The sequence below is a fragment of the Schistocerca cancellata genome, chromosome 1 (genome assembly GCF_023864275.1).
Source record: "Schistocerca cancellata isolate TAMUIC-IGC-003103 chromosome 1, iqSchCanc2.1, whole genome shotgun sequence".
Taxonomy (NCBI): Eukaryota; Metazoa; Arthropoda; class Insecta; order Orthoptera; family Acrididae; genus Schistocerca; species Schistocerca cancellata.
The window spans coordinates 671,074,719-671,092,502 of NC_064626.1; the positions used below are offsets into that span (position 1 = coordinate 671,074,719).

Sequence of the window (17,784 nt, forward strand, 5' to 3'; positions counted from 1 at the left end):
GGAAGCTTTTCTCTACATTATCCACTTGTGTACTTACACCTGCAATTTGCGACTGAATGACATGCATTAATTCATTATACTTATTGACATTCTCTTTTAAAGTAATAAATCCCTGCTTTAAAGCATTAAACTTAATATTAAATACATTTTCAAATGATCCTAACTTTTCTTCGATTTCGGATTCTATCATACTGCAGCTTTCCTCAATGTAAAATTCTAAGTTTTTTGATAAATCATGGAAATTATCATTATGTTTATTACTAAGATCAGTGAACATTTGATTTACATGACTGGTCAAGGAACTAGTCAATTCATTCTTCAGATCTATATTAAAATTCTCTACTTTACTATTTAAGGTGTCGAATCCAGTCTTCAAAAGCCCCCATGTCTTCGCAAAGATTACCAAATTCTTTAGTTTGTGAATCGACTTTGGTATTTAACAAACTTAGATTTGTCTCTTGCCTATTCAGAGTTTCACTCTGGGCATCTAATCGAGATTTTACTGAGCCTATTTCTTCACTTAGAGTCACTTTTAATTGTATTATCTGAGTTTTAATTACATTTACTAACTCAGACCAGTCAGGCACTTCTTTGGTGACTTCCATAGCTGTGGCTGGTTCTGAAGTTTCCCCAACTTTCTGTATGCTATCCACACTTTTACAAGCTATATACCTTGTGAGCATTTAAAAATTAACTTTAAGTATAATAACTGCACTACTAAAGTTCACTCAACAGTTTGTACCACTTTGTACTAAAACAATAAAGTTCTTAGGCAGGTCAGCACCAGTGAACAGCAACTGGTGCCAGCGGCGTCAGACGTTGGTTTCTGCATCTGCATCCCCACAATGTGTGTGGGAGCTGTACACTCCCCGCATTTGATCTTCTTAGTCAAATTGTTCTAGGCGTATCTCTTCTTGGTCTAATACGTCGAGATTTTCTCTCCGGTTTTTAACGTTGTGGCTCTCTCACGGTTTCTCATTTTTTTGCATTCACAAATTCTCTCCACTGGATATTTGGGCAGAATCCAATTTCTTAAAATGGTACTCTTGTCTTGTTATGCTTGGTTGCTATGGCAACACTTGATAGCTTTTTCTCTCGTTTTTGTCTCGAAATTCCTCTTTTCTTCGGTCCTTCTACACTGGTTGCCACATTCTAACGCTTTTGATGACAGATGAGTGTGTGAAGTATGCTACCGTCCCAGCTCATTTATATGAGTTGACTTACCTGGGAGTGCGCAGCTGATCTTCTTCACTGGTTAGGCGGCTGCTGGAATCTCTATAAACTTCTTCTCTAAAGGATGATTCTAGTTAAACGAACCTCTAAGACTCCCTCTTTACTCATGAAATAAGGAGGTACTCAAAGAATACTTTTAGTTCACTACTGATATATTTCGACTTCCACAAAGAACAAAATTCACAGACCTCCCATAAACATTCAACTTCTTGTAAGTCACCTTGTCGTCTCACATTAGAAACAATTAAGATACATTTACCACAGAGTTAGTTTAATAACCATGACTCTATTATACCAAAATCATAAACATGTCTTGCCTCTAGCAAGTCTGGATTAAGTTTTTTTTAGGGTTCTTTTTTCACTAACAATAGCCACTGACTTACAAAAATACTCCATGGTCCTCTCGTGCACACTCACTAAACATCCATTTTCTGCCTGACAGGTACTTGTCGGTGCCGTTCAACCGCCGTGTCTACATTCTTCCTGCAACTGAATTTAAACCTACACACACAGACATGTGACGCGCAGTAGGTAGGATTCTGCGCTCTCATGCTCATATCTAAAATACTGTGTGTCCGACATGGTAGAAGACTGAGTGATTCTAGAATTTACGCAGAAATTCTCAAAACACTACAACTTTGGTGAATGTTAGATTTAATGACATTAGAGATGCAACTGGTGGAGTACCCAGTGCCCCTCAGAACACTTTCCAGGTTTTGCATCCTACATCCCAGATGCTGCAGCTCACGTACTCAACTTGCATGCATTGCAAGTGTATTAATCATTCCCTTTTTCTGCCTTTGGTGATGCTGTGGCAGTGTGTGTGCACATCATCCTTGTGTGTCAGTTTTTAGTACATGCTGTGTTCCAGGTTCTCATCATTACTCATAATCAGCCCATATAGAAAGGGTAGCTATTGGTGTTTTTCTACTTCCATAGTAAATCTTATGTTGGTGTGGAAACCGTTCAGTATCTTAGGAATTCAACCAATCTGTTCTTTGATCTCACAAATATTTTGCTGTTTCTTCTGAAAACGTTACGATATCTGAGATCTGACACACCCCCTTTCATTTACATCATGCCTCATGGTGAGTGTTGACAACACGGTTTCAGGAAACATTGAAGTACACTACTGTCCCCTATCTAGATTTTACCATCTCCTGCAGAAATGTATACCATTGTTATGTATCTGTCCAATTTTAAAAATTCAAATACATTCACACAAACAGCACTTCTAAACGCAGTTGATGTTCACAAAAAGCCGAAGTAAGCAGTATAGGTTCCCATGGTTGGCAGCATGACATAATTTGCTGCTCGCTCTCAACTCCCCTGCAAGAATATATAATTAAATTCCAAGTCATCCTGTCTTTCACAAAATTGTCAGATTTTAAGCAGATCAATAGACTGTTGTGATGGCTAGTTTATAGTTTCTCGCATATCCCTTGCAGTAGCACTGTGGGAGTCAAATGCCACATGACTGTTTAAGCAATGTCAATTTGTATCGAGCAGTTTGGCAGATCAGGAAATCATGAACCTGTTCACGAGTGGGAATTTTGTTTGCACTGCCTACCCTTCCAAAGTCTTCAAAATAATAAATCTTCCTATGACCTCAATAGCCCGAGCTTCATCTGTAAATGTAAGACTACACCTATATCAATCTATTAAACAACTTAAAAATGTTGATCTCAGCAATGTAAGATGATCCTGTAGTAATCGAATACCAAATTTTGGAAAAAACCTCGTCTTATAATCGAGTAAATACGGTATTTTGTGAAACAATATTATGAAAAGGAAAGTTTCTACTCACCATATAGCGGAGACGCTGAGTTGCAGACGCCATTGCCAAAGTAGTGTGGCTTCATTTGAAAGAGAATGTGTGTGTGTGTGTGTGTGTGTGTGTGTGTGTGTGTGTGTGTGTGTTTTTTTTTTTTTGACGAAGGCCTTACTGGTCGAAAGCTAATTTGCGACAGTCCTTTTGTTGTGCTTATCTGCAACTCAGCATCTCCGCTATATGGTGGGTAGAAACTTTCCTTTTCATAATATTGTTATATTCCATCATGGGTTTTCCATTGTTTGGTATTTTATGAATAATTACCCAAACATATTTTATATTTCTAGCAAATGAAGTCTTTTTCTTATGGGTGTGTGCGCATCTAGTGCAAAAAGGGAAAAAAACGTGATCATGGTTCCATGATTTTTTGGTAATATACGTGGTTTGAAAAAGCTTGTACATTTTTTCACCGAATGCTGTCCATGACCCATAGGCATGATCCACATGTGTTAAAACTGTACATTCTTTAACTCATAAGTACAACTAGTATAAACAGTTTTAATTGTTTTAAGGTCTTAATATAGGCTTTTTATTATTTTTTATTATTTTTACTGTTGTGGCACCTGAAAAAGGCAATTGTGGCCTGAAACCGGTTACGGTTAGCCAGGTATTTGTATCTTGGCATAGCTCAAATATTCGTCTTGAATTACGTCTTTTCACCTGTCCAGTTGTCAGACAGGTATATGTACATCGACTTCAGTTTACCTGTAGGTACTTCACTATTTACTTAAATGCACATAAAGTGGCTAGAACAATAAAGTTTCTATATGCATGCTATTTAATTTGCTCACAGTATTCCACATTTGATTGATTGGTCAACAGAGAGTCTGAAGATGCAGTTATGTACTTCTGAAATCAATCATGTAGTGTACATATAAACAACAGAAGTAATCATTGCTGAATGGAATATGCCAAACATATATTTTTAATAAATATAGTTGAACATGAATAATTCCATTTGTGATAGTGGATCACACTAAAGAATGTTGATAGCATTCTTTCACTCAATACTGTTCTGTAGAATAATCTTCTGGGGCAACGCAGGAACTGTCAAAAAAGTAATTACTCTACAGAAGCATACTGTAACAACATTGTGAAAAGTTGGTAACTTAATATATTGCAGAAGCCTCTTCAGCAACAAAGGGGTTCTTCACGTAAGTACCAACACATATATTTGACAATAACAACTAGAGACGGCGTTATAAGTATTTGCATATTTGGCTCCTTTTCACTAGTTATTGCCTATTTCAACTAAAATCTAGTGACGATGCAATTTATCACTCCATGTTTACAATAATTTTAAAATTAAATGGGCAGTCTCTAGCACAATTTAGTTTTGATGTCTCACAGACTGACTGTGACCTATGCAATCGCTAACCGAGAGGCCACTGCCTAGCGAAATCATTAGAGAAGAGGAACAGGAACAGGCAGACAGAGTAAATGCTCCAGTGCCCATGCCCCTGGTTAAACCCCTCTGCTGTTGTATCGTACGAGTCGGCAACAATAAAATTAAACTACGCAAGCTTTTAGTTGCACATCCATTGTTTCAGTTAAGCGTTTCATGGATAGCTGACACTCCTGGAACATTTACACATGACAGAATTGTTTTATATTGTCGAGTTTGTGAGAAAAATATTTTGTGCAAAAGAAAGTTTCAAATAGACCAGCACATCAAGACAAGTCTTCATATCACAGGAATGCAGAAGAAAGGGCCATGAAGACAACTTCTGACAGCAGCAAGTTGCAGTAGCAGGGATTTGTCCAAAGGTAAACAAAAAAGTCGGTTTAACATGGATCTTTGTGAAGCATTCATTGCAAGCAAAATTCCTCTTCACAAACTTACAAACACTATCCTCAAAGGATTCCTGTGCAAATATTACTTAAATCAAAATATACCAAATGAATCAACATTGCATAAAAATTACATACTGACATACTGAAAGAAATGTGCAATGAACTCAAGGACAGCATTATATGGATTTCAGTTGACGAAACTACAGACACTTGTCACTGTTACATTGCAAATTGAACTGTCGGTGTTTTAAAGGAAGAGCCTTCTTCTTCCTATTTAGCAACCTGCAAAGAACTTGAAAAAGTAAACAATTCTACGATCGCCAGATTTGTGAATGAGGGTATTAGAAAAATATTCCCGGAATCTTCTACAGATGAAAGGGCATTTGTGTTTATTTCAGATACTGCTCCCTATATGATCAATGCAGGAAAAGCCCTCCAAGTGTTTTTATCCCAATTTGATTCATGTGACGTGCTTTGCTCATGGAGTATATCGACTTGCTGAAGAAGTACATTCCACGTTTGTGAATATAATTAAAATGATTTCATCCACAAAGGAAGTGTGTCTAAAGACTCCTGCTCGCATCAAGACCTACAAAAAAGAACTACCAAATGTGCCTTTACCTGCCGAACCAGTGGTCATTGCGGTACATGGGTTGAAGTTGTGTTGTTTTACAATGAACATTTTGAGGCCTTAGAGGGGTAGTAAACGACTTTGATAGTGCAGAGACTTTGGCAGTTTGCCAGTGCAAGGAAGCTTTTAATGATGCCGGTATTAAAAAAGACATTGCTGTGATTAGCACTCATTTTTTCCCATATACCTGAAAGTATTAAAAAGCCTGAAACTTAAGGTTTGGCAGTGTATGAATCTATTCGGTCAATGAATTAAATTATTCTAGAGAACTCTTCACTGCTGTAAGTATACCCAAGAAAACTTAAAGAAAAGTTTGAAAAAATTTTAAACAATAACCCAGACTTTGAACCCTTGTGCCAAATTGATAGTTTTATTAATGGGACTGGTGACATTTTACCGGGAACATTAAGTACCAACACAGCACCCAAATTCAACTACTGCCCAGTTACCTCAGTTGATGTAGAACGGCCCTTTTCTGCTTATAAAAATGTTTTGAGTGGTCAAAGACACAATCTTACTACCAAACATTTGGAACAGTGCTTTGTCATTTATGTTTACAATAGTAGAAAAATTTGAAATAAACTGTAAATTATACTTTGGTTCAATAGTGTTAATTAAAAGTTAATGCTGTTCAAAAAAAATTCATGATTGTATGTTGTTTTTTTAAATAAAATATCATGGAGTTTTTGAGCATGCCCCTCTGTGTGTGATGTATCTCAAAGTTGGTCCTGTACATATTGATTGTTTTGCTGCGACTCACTCACATCACATCCACTTGTTACTGGCAACAATTGCAAAGAAGGAACAAGTCTTGAAACATGGTATGGTCCCCATTTTGCAATTTTTTAGAAAATAATCCTTGCAAATTTTTAGAAAATAATCCCAGAAAGGCTCCCTTCTTCAACTGTATCTGAAAGTATTCAGATAATGATACCAGTATTCAAAATGTACCAATTTTTCACGTGGCTGGCATTCTCCCATGTAATTGATACACACACGTTCTACTTTGGAGATATAATGCACACAGTAACAACAATGTTTTTTTTATTATTTGATCTTGCATATTTTAACAATTTTCATGCATTTTAAGCATTTTTATGGGGTTTTTATGATGCATATAACCCAGTCTCTATTAACAACACTCAGAATAGTGGTCAGTAGCAAAAGGGGACAGCTAAAGTACCCTGTTACATTTCAATACATGTTTATGGTTTCCTGCTTTCATAAAAATCATGTGTCAAGATGTAAAATGCATGATAGTAATGTCGAATGGCTTAGATTTCCAAGTGGAAAACTGTGCATAGTTGAATACCGAGTGTAGAAGTGAGGTAAGGGCCACAGCAAGGTCTTCACAGTCTACGAATCATCAGTGGGTGCCTTACTGTGTGTGTATGCGAAGAGCAGAACTGTTTTACATTGCCAGTAATCAGAAACAATCCAGGAGTCATCAGCTGGCATCCTCAGTGTGTGGGCAGTGAAGAACAAATCTTTGTCTTATATTGCAAGTTACTTGAAATGAATTCTTTGTAACTCCAGAAACATTACACAACAGGGAATTACCAAATGAGGCAGTGCTGCTGTTATATGCGGGAGGATGGAGAGGTTCTGCCCTGCCACAATGATTTGGGTTTTCCATGGTTTTCTTAGAGCACTAAGGCCAATCCTTAATCAAGGTCACAGCTGACCATCTATCCTATTCCCATAGGCTTACTGTCCTACTGTCATAAAGCATGTTACACACGTATATTTTGTCCTACTGACTTGCATTGCATTATCTTGACAAATCATCTGTCATTGTGAGATGATCCTTGGGTGAATAAAGACAAATAAAAAAAAATTATTATTGGATATAGGTTCTGCCTTTTATGCAAACACCGTTTTTTCTTGTTACCCAAACATGTTTTGGCACTTCTGTGCCATAATCAGTGGGTTTTGCTTACTGAAAAACTGTATTCTGGCTGTAGGTGATCTAACAAAATGAGGCCTAAATGCAATATTTCTCCTTACCTGGATTTTACATTATACGGTTTTGCAGGACCATCTGTATGTTGTCCTACAACGATAGCTTGTCATCTGTTAACTTTTTACAGTTTTTCAATAAACAAAACCCACTGATGATGCCACAGAGATGTTCAAGTAACAAGAAAAAATAATGTTTCGCTTAAAAGGTGGAACCTGTATCCAATAATTTTAACAGCAATCACAGAAAAAAATACACGAGCTGCAAATCCAAAAAATGAATAATGTAATAACACTGAATATAAGATGAACTGTGCAATTCACAACCACCATTCTAGGAGCATAACAATTTTTCTATGGACTGTGCATTCTTATCTGAAGCTGACAATGTAGTTTTACATTCTGGACCAAAATAACAAGCTACTGGTAGACTTCATGCAGAAAATTGAAAATTGCCAGATATTATCAAAAAGTAAAAGAATACGTTCTTTTGTGAGATCCGTTGTCACAAATGGAATTATTCATGTTCAGCAATATTTATTAAAATATATACGTTTGACATATTCCATTCAGCAGTGTTACTTTTGCTGTTCATATATACACTACTTTATTGATATCAGAGATCCATAACTCCATCTTCGGTCTCTCTCTGGACCAATTAATCAAATGTGGAATGCAGTGAGCAAATTGAATAGTATACATATAGAAGATTTATTGTTCTAGCCACTTTATGTGCTTTTAAGTAAAGAGGACATTACCAACAGATAAACTGATGATATCGAGATACATATACCTGTCTCACAAACAGACAATGTTAAGAAAATGTCTCAAGAAGAATATTTTAACTAGCAAAAGCTGTACAGATGCCAAGATACAAAAATTTGGCTAACAGATTCCAACTAAGCAGGCAAGTTCAGCTCAGCAAAGTGAATTACACATAACATTTATAATATTAGTAGAATTCTGATAGAATGTAATCTCATCAAATAGCACTGGCATTGAGTCATTGACAGGCACACACAAAAGAGAAACAAAACTTACTAGTTTTCAGAATCAGTCCTTTCTTGAGTTAGAATGTGTGTGTGTGTGTGTGTGTGTGTGTGTGTGTGTGTGTGTGTGTGTGTACGAGCGCGCACATACAAATGCATGCAAAGACCCGCATGTGTGCCCCTATGTAGTGCCAGCTGGATGCACAATGCTGTGGTTGCAGTTTGGCAGGTGACCTGGTCAGATGGAAGTAGCATCATGTTACATGGGTAGAGGGAGAGAGAGGTGGGAGGGGAAGGATTGTGGGGGGTAGGTAGTGGCCCGGAGGGACACAGGCGGTTTGCTGGCTGGGAATGAGGGAGGGAGGTGGTGGGGTGACAAGAGCACGAGTTAGGCATGTGATAGATGGGTGCCAGAGCCGGTATGGGGACGAGCACCAGGAAGGTGACATGGGGACATGAATTTACAGGGGGGGAGGGGGGGGGGATAGAACAGAAGGGGAACTGTTGGGTAGATGGTGTTGGTATTGTCACCCACCCAAACTACAAAAAAATTTAGTCAATCCTTATGCCTTTTCTACTCCCAACATCCTGCCATGGGTATCATATCCCTGTGAAGGCCAAGGTGCAAGACCTACCCAATCCAGCCATGAAGTACTACTTCAGTCTGGTCACAAACTTGCCCTATCTCACCAGAGCCATGGATTCCTGTGAAAGCAGTCACATCATATACAAACTCTGCTGCAATCACTGCACAAGTTTTTGTTAGCATGACAATAAACCAGCTGTCCATCAGAATGAATGGCCACCACAAAACAAAGTTGACCACCCTGTGGCAAAATATGCAGCTTTGCAAAACAGGCTCAGTTTCAATGGCTGCTTCCCAACCCAGGCCCTCTGGATGCTTCCCTCCACCACCAGTGTCAATTACCACCTCCCAATACACATCTCCATGTTACCTTTGCCATGCGCCGCTCCCCACTGTCTTTGGCACCTGTGCATCACACTCCCAGTCTGAACAACTGCCATTCCTCCCTCCCTCATTCCTAGCCAGCAAACCAGCTGCCTCCTTTCAAGTCACTACCTGCTCACTTCCAACCCTTCTTCCTGCCTCCTACCTCTCCCTCCTCCTTGTTTCAGTTCTTGGCTTTGGGGATACAAAAACAACTGTTAGTACTCTGTGTAAAGTAATATACATGATTTGTTTGAAGCATTAGATAACAACAGCAGATGAGTAGTACAACGCAAGGAGCAGTGGCCTTTTTCAAAGCAGCAATTTTTCTCCTAATAAACATAAACATATACAAGACAATATTATGAAAAGGACAGTTGCTACTCACCTTATAGTGGAGTAGTGGAGATGCTGAGTCGCAAACAAGCACAACAAAATGACTGTTGGAAACCGACCTTTTGGCCAACAATGCCTTCTTTGAAATTACACACACACACACACACACACACACACACACACACAAACAAACACACACACACACACACACAAACCTGCTGCTGCTTGCAGTCTGGCTTCAGATGCCAGTGACTGTGGTCGTGTGTGTGTGTGTGTGTGTGTGTGTGTGTGTGTGTGGAGGGGGGGTGACTAATTTTGAAGATGGCCATGCTGGCTGAAAGCTCACTTCCTGACAGTCTTTTGTTGTGCCTATCTGCTCTCTGAATCTCCACTATTCTGTCATAAAATTGTTACATTCCAGCCTGGATTTTCCATTGTTTAAACATATATAACAAAATTCCCAGAATTATCAGTATGACGAGGCTAGCACTAGCCATTACTTCTTGTTAGTAGTCCTTACAGATGTTGTCTACAGTGGTTGCTACCACCTGTTAATGTATGGCTTGATTCATTCCATGTCCCACAAGACTCTTTTTCATGATGAGATTTATGAGAACGTGCACGTTGTTTACTAATTAGCATGTGTTCTCTTCGCAATGTTTTATATCAGAATGACCACAACTAAATTGGCTGAATACACGAATGAACTTGAAATAACTGTCTGTCATGGGGAGACCCAGTAGCCAGCTACTGAACATGTTCAACAGCATGACTCTCAAGACTTGAGTGTTTGTTACATGATACAAGCCATTTGAATCCTCCCAGCAAGCTCTAGTTTCCCTGAATTCCATACGTGAGAAGTTATTCACTTACATATTCTCACATTCTGTCAGCTTCCTGGACTCAGGCTCCCATAACATCTCCCTCCCAAATTTATTTAGTTCTCATTCTCACAACTGGTGGGTCCCTTACATTATGTTGTCTGAGAAACCTAAACATCCTTTTGAAACTATATAATAGTTGAAAATGCTCGGAGTAGCTTTTTTTATGTGCTTCTAATTGTGTCTTATAATCAGTACTGAAATTTGCATCTCGAAGGTATGTAATGGACAGGTGATTTGTCTCCTTGCTACTGGACAATGAAATTAAAATATATAAACAGGAGAAAAAGAGAAGGTAAGCTAATGTTAACAATATGGAGCAACACATGTCCTTTATCACACAATTCAACTGAAAACAGCCATTAGTAAAAAGTTGAATGTCTAACCAAACCTAACAAACAAGGTAATTAAGACAATCCAAGCATGTCCTACCGAAAATGACCTTTGTGAGAAGATTTAATGTTCATCATAACATTAACATCAGAGTCCCTTGGTGTTAACTTCACGTACATCACTGCATTGACAGGTATTATTGTTAAAAGCTTTACATTTACTCTTGTGCATAAAGCCTTACATTAATTATAAATCTGTAATAGAGCTGTACTTAATCAAGAGAATCCAGTAATCAACATGACAAATGATGTGTTATTTGAATAACTTGATGCCAAAACTGACCTGCACAAAGCTATACAACTACTGTACAATTCTACAAACAGCAATGAGCATTACTAATGTAATCAGATGTAACAGAAAACCATCTTGTTATCCATCAGTGTACCATGATGAATCTTATGTAGGTAATATTATGCCCCCAAATGTCTTTGTTTGTCTTAATTTCTTTTTTACCCAGCAAACCTGGCTAAGGGTATGTTGAGGTACTTCTTATTCAAAATCAAAGTAAAATATGAGAACAAAAATTACAAAATGAAATTTATGGTGCATGGATAGAAGACTAACATTTAGAATATCTGAAATGGTACTTGAGTGAGGGATTGAGAGTTTCTTCTTTCAGTCAAAAACAGGTAAGGTTTAGAAGAAAAGATATTATCTAAGACAAGACAAAGCAGTTATTCAGAATGAAAGAGACAGAGTAATATAGGAAAATCAGGTTACTTGGTTCTAAAATGTATCACTGATTTGCTGCCACTCATTCAGTGGAAGGTTTTATACCTGTTTTGTCTTTGAGATTTTTGTTGTTGTTGTTGTTGTTGTTAAATCAAGACAATATTTAGATCACTATAGGAACAACTGCCTTCCACAACAAAGCTCTATTCCATAAGAACAAGAATATATTCCAAAAGTCGATATTCCACTTGCGCAACTAACACTGTACGCTTGCACACCTGAGTCTGTGAGGAGTACATGAGAATTCAGTAGTACACACTAAATTAAATCTGAATGCCTCATATCATTACATACTATAATTTTGATTATGAATAATATATGATTACCTTGTTGGTCGTTTGATGAGAGGCTCAGCATCATCACAGTTTTGATCCTACAACATATTAAAACAAAGTTACATTAGTTTGTTGCAAGCTGAAAAAACCTTTAATCATACAACTTCATATACCAATGGGAATTGATAGAAAAATACTTGAATGACATTCAGAAGGATAAAGAAAAATTTTCAAGTATCTCATATCTATTTCAAAGTAATTATTGTCTCATCATAAAAACAGTGATCTTCGACAGTAACTGTGGGTAGTAAGAACAGTAACGTAAATGAATAATTAACCTCTTGATTTTTATTCCAGTACGCACAACACTCTAAAAATCCCTGTACATATAACCTACTCTGAACTAATGCACCTGGGGAATTTATCAAGTCAATGAACATGAAAACTATAGTCAATGTACTGTGTAGAAAAAATGTTATATTTATGTGACTTATCACCACATGAGTAGAATGCTTGTGACTCCAATGTTATTAAATGCACACACCATCTTGTAAGCCAAGAAATGTCTTGTGAAGCGAAAACTGATACTATCAAGGGACAGATTTGCCCTCTCACTAACAATGAGGTCATTAGTGACAGTAGTACAGAAACCTGCCACCGCTTAAATTTTGATTAATAATCAGCATTGGCAACAGGAGATTTCTGGCATAAGCAGTCACCCTCATTCTGCCAATGGCCTTGTCAAAGACGGCGGAGGAGCGGACGGAGGTTCACGGCACTTTCTTGCCCTTGTGGTGGGAAACAGCCCCTAAAGTCGGAAGAATCTACAATGATCAATGGCATGAGGATGCAGAAGGCAATGGAAACAACTGCATTAAAGACACATAACTTGCATCCACCATACAGCAGAGATGCTGAGTCGCAGACAGGCACAATAAAAAGACTTTTACAATTAAAGCTTTCGGCCATTAAGGCCTTCGTCAACACACACACACACACACACAAATGCAACTCGCACTAACAGCCAAAAGCTTTAATTGTAAGAATCTTTTTGTTGTGCCTATCTGCTACTCAGCATCTCCACTATAAGGTGTGTAGCAACTTTCCTTTTCATAATACTGTTACATTCCGTCCTGGATTTTCCATTGTTTGGTAACTTGTATCCATAGGGCAAGTGGTCTGTAATTGAAAAAAGTGTCATCATGATCTCTCCATTGGCAAAAGATTCCAGAAAAGTTCCCCATTAGGATCCCTGGGAGGGGAACGCCAAGAGGTAGGTGACCAAGAGAAAAGGTTAAATAACCAACAAAAGGACAATGTTTTACAAGCTGGGGCATGGAATGCCAGATGCCTGAACATGGTAGGGAAGCTTAAACGTCTGGAGAGGGAAATGCAAAGGCTCAATCTAGATATAGTAGGTCGGTGAAGTAAAACAGGAAGAAGACAAGGGTTTCTGTCCAGATGAGTATAAAGTACTACCAACAGCAGCAAGAAATAGAATAATGGGAGTAGGATTCATTACGAATAGGAAGGCAGGGCAGAGAATGTGTTACTGTGAATAGTTCAGTTGCTTGGTTGGTTTAAAAGGGGGGGGGGGGGGGGGGACCAAACTGCGAGGTCATCAGTCCCTTGTTCCCAGTAGAACAATTACCCAAGGGAAAGAAGGAAACAAAGAAGACGTAACGCACAATAACAGGAGAAAGGAAGAACCAGAAGAATGACAGGTCAACAAACACTACAATGGACAAAACAGGTTAAGAAAACCACAGAGAGATGCAAGAAACAGAGAGAAGACATTAAAAACAAGAAAGCAGATTACCATGGCTGGCTGACCATGAGAATAAAAGAGGAGAAGCCCGCCACTCTGCAACACATTAAAACCTCCACCCTAAAAGCCCTAGGGTGTAGGGCACAGAGGGACAAAGGATATGTGCTACAACTCAGATCAAATGATAAAACCCACCCTCACGAATAAAACGTAAAACTAAAGCTGCTGTTGAGGCACTGTCGCCCAACACTGAAGGCAGGGTGCTGTGAAAGTTAAAAGTCCGCCACAGAGCGGCTAAAAGTGTGCAGTCGAGCAAGATATGGACAGCCGTCATTCGCAAGCCACAGCGACACCGAGGTGGGTCCTCGCGACAGAGGAGGTAACCATGTATGAGCCACATATGGCCAATGCGGAGCTGACAAAGGACAACCGATTCCCTGTGAGAAGCCTGCAGTCTCCTTAATCATACGCAGTTTGTTGTGCATACTGTTATGCCACTCTGTCTCCCAAAGCCGAATAACCTTGTGGCGTAAGACAGAACGCAGGTCAGTTTCAGAGATGCCCATCTCCAGTAGCAGTTTCCGCGTAGCCTGTTCGGCCAGCCTAATGGCAAGTTCATCGCCTGGGATTCTGATGTGTCCTGGGGTCCACACAAACGTCACTGAATGACTGGACCGTTCCAGGGCAGAGATGGACTCCTGGGTGTTGGCTACCATAGGACGGCGAGCCTAGCACTCATTGAATGCTTGTAAGCTGCTCAGGGTGTCAGAACAAAGAAGAAACAACTCACTAGAACAGAAACGGATGTACTGAAGTGCACGAGATAGGGCCACAAGCTCTGCAGACAATACACTGCAGCCAGTGGGCAAGGAATGCTGTTCCATACGGCCTCTCTGGACACAGGTGAAGCCAACATTACCGTCAGCCATTGAATCGTCGGTGTAAACAACTTCAGAGCCCCGAAACATGTCAAGACTCAAGAGGAAGTGACAGCGGAGAGCAGCAGGATTAACGAAGTCCTTAGCATCATGCAAAAGTTCCACATGAAGCTTCAGCCGAGGTGTACACCATGGAGCTGTACATGAATGGACCTCAAGTAGAGGTGGTAAAGGGAAGGACTCCAGTTCGGAGAGAAGGGATCGCACATGAACCGCAATCGTGTGCCCTGACCAGGGCCGCTGATGTGGGAAATGAATTGCCACAGGTGGGAAAAGGAGACTGTAATTCAGATGCTCAAGAGAACTGCGAATGTGTGCAACATAATTGGCAAGCAGTTGTGCATGTTAGATCCACAATAGAGGGATTCCGGCCTCCATCAGGACACTGCTCACTGGACTTGTTCTAAAAAGCTCCAGTCGCTAGGTGAACGCCACAGTGGTGCACTGGGTCGAGTAAACACAACACTGAGGGTGCTGCCGAATCATAACCAGACTCCCATAGTCAAGGCGGGATTGAAAAAGGGCTCTGTAGAGCTGCAGCAGTGTAGAGCGATCTGCACCCCAGTTGGTGTTGCTCAGGCAGTGGAGGGTATTGAGGTGCTGCCAGCACTTCCACTTAAGCTGACGAACGTGAGGTAGCCAAGACAACCAGGTGTCAAAAACCAGTCCTAAGAATCGATATGTATCCACTACAGTGAGTGGATTGTCATTAAGGTAAAGTTCTGGTTTTGGATGAATGGTACGATGCCAACAGAAGTGCATGACACACGACTTTGCATCTGAAAACTGAAAGCCGTAGGATAGAGCGCATCCTGGAGGAGCAAGGACCAATATGAAATGCAGAAGTCATCCACATACAGAGAAGGGGAGACTGATGGCCCTACAGCTGCTGCTAGGCTGTAAATGGCCACTAAAAATAGATACACGGAGTCCTATGGAATGTCATTCTCCTGAATACGGAGGGGGGGGGGGGGGGGGGGGGGGGGGACTATGGGAGACACCAACTTGGACGTGGAAAGTAAACCAGGAGCAGGCTCCAGAGACCCCACTCATACAATGTGGCAAGGATAGGATTTAGCCAGGTCGTGTCGTGTTGTGTCCTTTACCTAAGTCAAAAAAGACGGCAACCAGGTGTTGGCATCTGGAAAAGGCTGTTCGGATGGCAGACTCAAGAGACACAAGATTATCAGTGGTAGAGCAACCCCATTGGAAGCCACCCTGACATGGAGCCAAGAGGCCATGTGACTCCAGGACCCAACCCAATCACCGACACACCATATGTTCCAGCAGCTTACAGAGAATGTTGGTGAGGTTGATGGGCCAATAGCTATCCACATCCAGTGGGTTTTTACCACCAGAATGATGGTGCTCTCCTGCCAATGCAATGGAAAGTCACCATCGCACCAGATCCAGTTGAAGATGATGAGGAGATATCGCTTGGAGTCAGATGAGAGATGTTTAATCATTTGATTGTGGATCCAATCTGGCCCAGGAGCTGTGTTGGGGCAATGTGCAAGGGCGCTGAGGAGCTCCCACCCTGTAAATGGGGCGTTACAGGGTTCACTGTGGTGCGCAGTGAATGAGAGGACTTTCCTTTCCATCCGCCATTTGAGGGTGCAAAAGATTGTGGGGTAGTTGTCTGATGCAGAGGCTCGAGCATAGTGCTCAGCAAAGTGCTTGGCAATCGAGTTTGCATCGGTTGATGCACGCCATTGATGTTAATGCCAGGGACACTTGTTGGGATCTGGTACCCAAAAAGATGTCTAATCTACATCCATACTTGGGAAGGTGACATATGGCACCCAATGGTCAACATGTACCTCTCCCAACACCCCTGTTTTTGTCGTTTTACAAGCAGGCGAATGCGGGCACGGAGTAGCTTAAAGGTTATTAGGTGCTCTAGGGAAGGGTGCTGCTTATGTCGCTGTAGAGCTTGCCAATGGTCTTTAACTGCCTCAGCGACTTCTAGCAATCACCAAGGGACTGTCTTTTGCCAGGAGCACCCTAGAGAATGAGGAATCGCATTTTCCGCCGCAGAAACGATTGTTGTAGGGACCTGCTCAAGCACAACATTGATGGCACCATGTGGGGGAGATTCAATGGTGACGGCAGAGGTGAAGGCTACCCAGTCTGCCTTGTTATAGGGTTATAGGGCCATGCCCATCTGGGTAGGCATCAATGGGCATGACGCCGAGGGTGTGACAGGAAGTTGGGGAAGTGGTCACTACCACACAGGTCGTCATGAGCTCTCAAGTGGATAGATGGGAGAAGGCCAGGACTGCAAACTGAGAGAGCAATAGCTGAATATGTCCATGTGCCACACTGAAATGTGTCATGGCACCTGTATTTAAGAGGTAGAGGATGAGTAGGGACAGTAAATTTTCGACATCTCTGCCACGGCCAGTAAGCATGGTGCTACCCCACAAGGGGTTATGGGTGTTAAAATCTCCCAAAAGTAGGGAAGGTTTAGGGAGTTGATCAATCAGTGCAGCTAATATGTTCAGGGGTACCGCACCATCTGGAGGGAGATATATGTTGCAGTTATTTCCTGTATTGTCTGTATTCTGACAGTCACAGATTCAAGAGGAGTTTGAAGGGGCACAGGTTCACTACATACCAAGTTCAGGACATAGATGCAAACTCCACCTGACACTCAATTATATTCGCTATGGCTCTTGTAATATCCCCTGTAGCCACGAAGGGCAGGGGTTTGCATTGCTGGGAACAGGTTTCCTGGAGGGCAATGCAGAAAGCAGTTGTCAAGCTTAACAGTTGCCATAGCCAGGTGGTGTAAAAGGCCGTCGCAATTCCACTGGAGGATGACGTGAGTGTGAGACTGGGAAGGCATGAAACACTCAATGAGGCAGTCTACATCTCAGGGTCACCTGCTGCCACCAATTTATTTCCTGAACAGGCTGTATCCATTGTGCCTGAGGGTCTGGCGAGATCTAGGTCCTCAGCGGACACCAGAAACTTCACCTCATTCCCAAACACAGAGCTTGTAGGCAGAGGTGGTGTGGGTGCCACCGCAATTCCCTTGGTCTTGGGGGGTCTTCTTCCTGGATTTCTCTCGCT

The 17,784-nt window shown here is 40.9% G+C and overlaps 1 protein-coding gene across 1 annotated transcript in view; it reads right to left on the bottom strand.

The window, feature by feature from the left end:
• Positions 1 to 17,784, bottom strand: part of LOC126183883 (serine/threonine-protein kinase D1) — a 222,842-nt gene that overhangs the window by 98,086 nt on the left and 106,972 nt on the right. Inside the window, exon 9 of the mRNA XM_049926192.1 lies at positions 12,055 to 12,101. Within this exon, the coding sequence (XP_049782149.1) occupies positions 12,055 to 12,101 (47 nt within the window). The remainder of the gene's footprint in view (positions 1 to 12,054; positions 12,102 to 17,784) is intronic.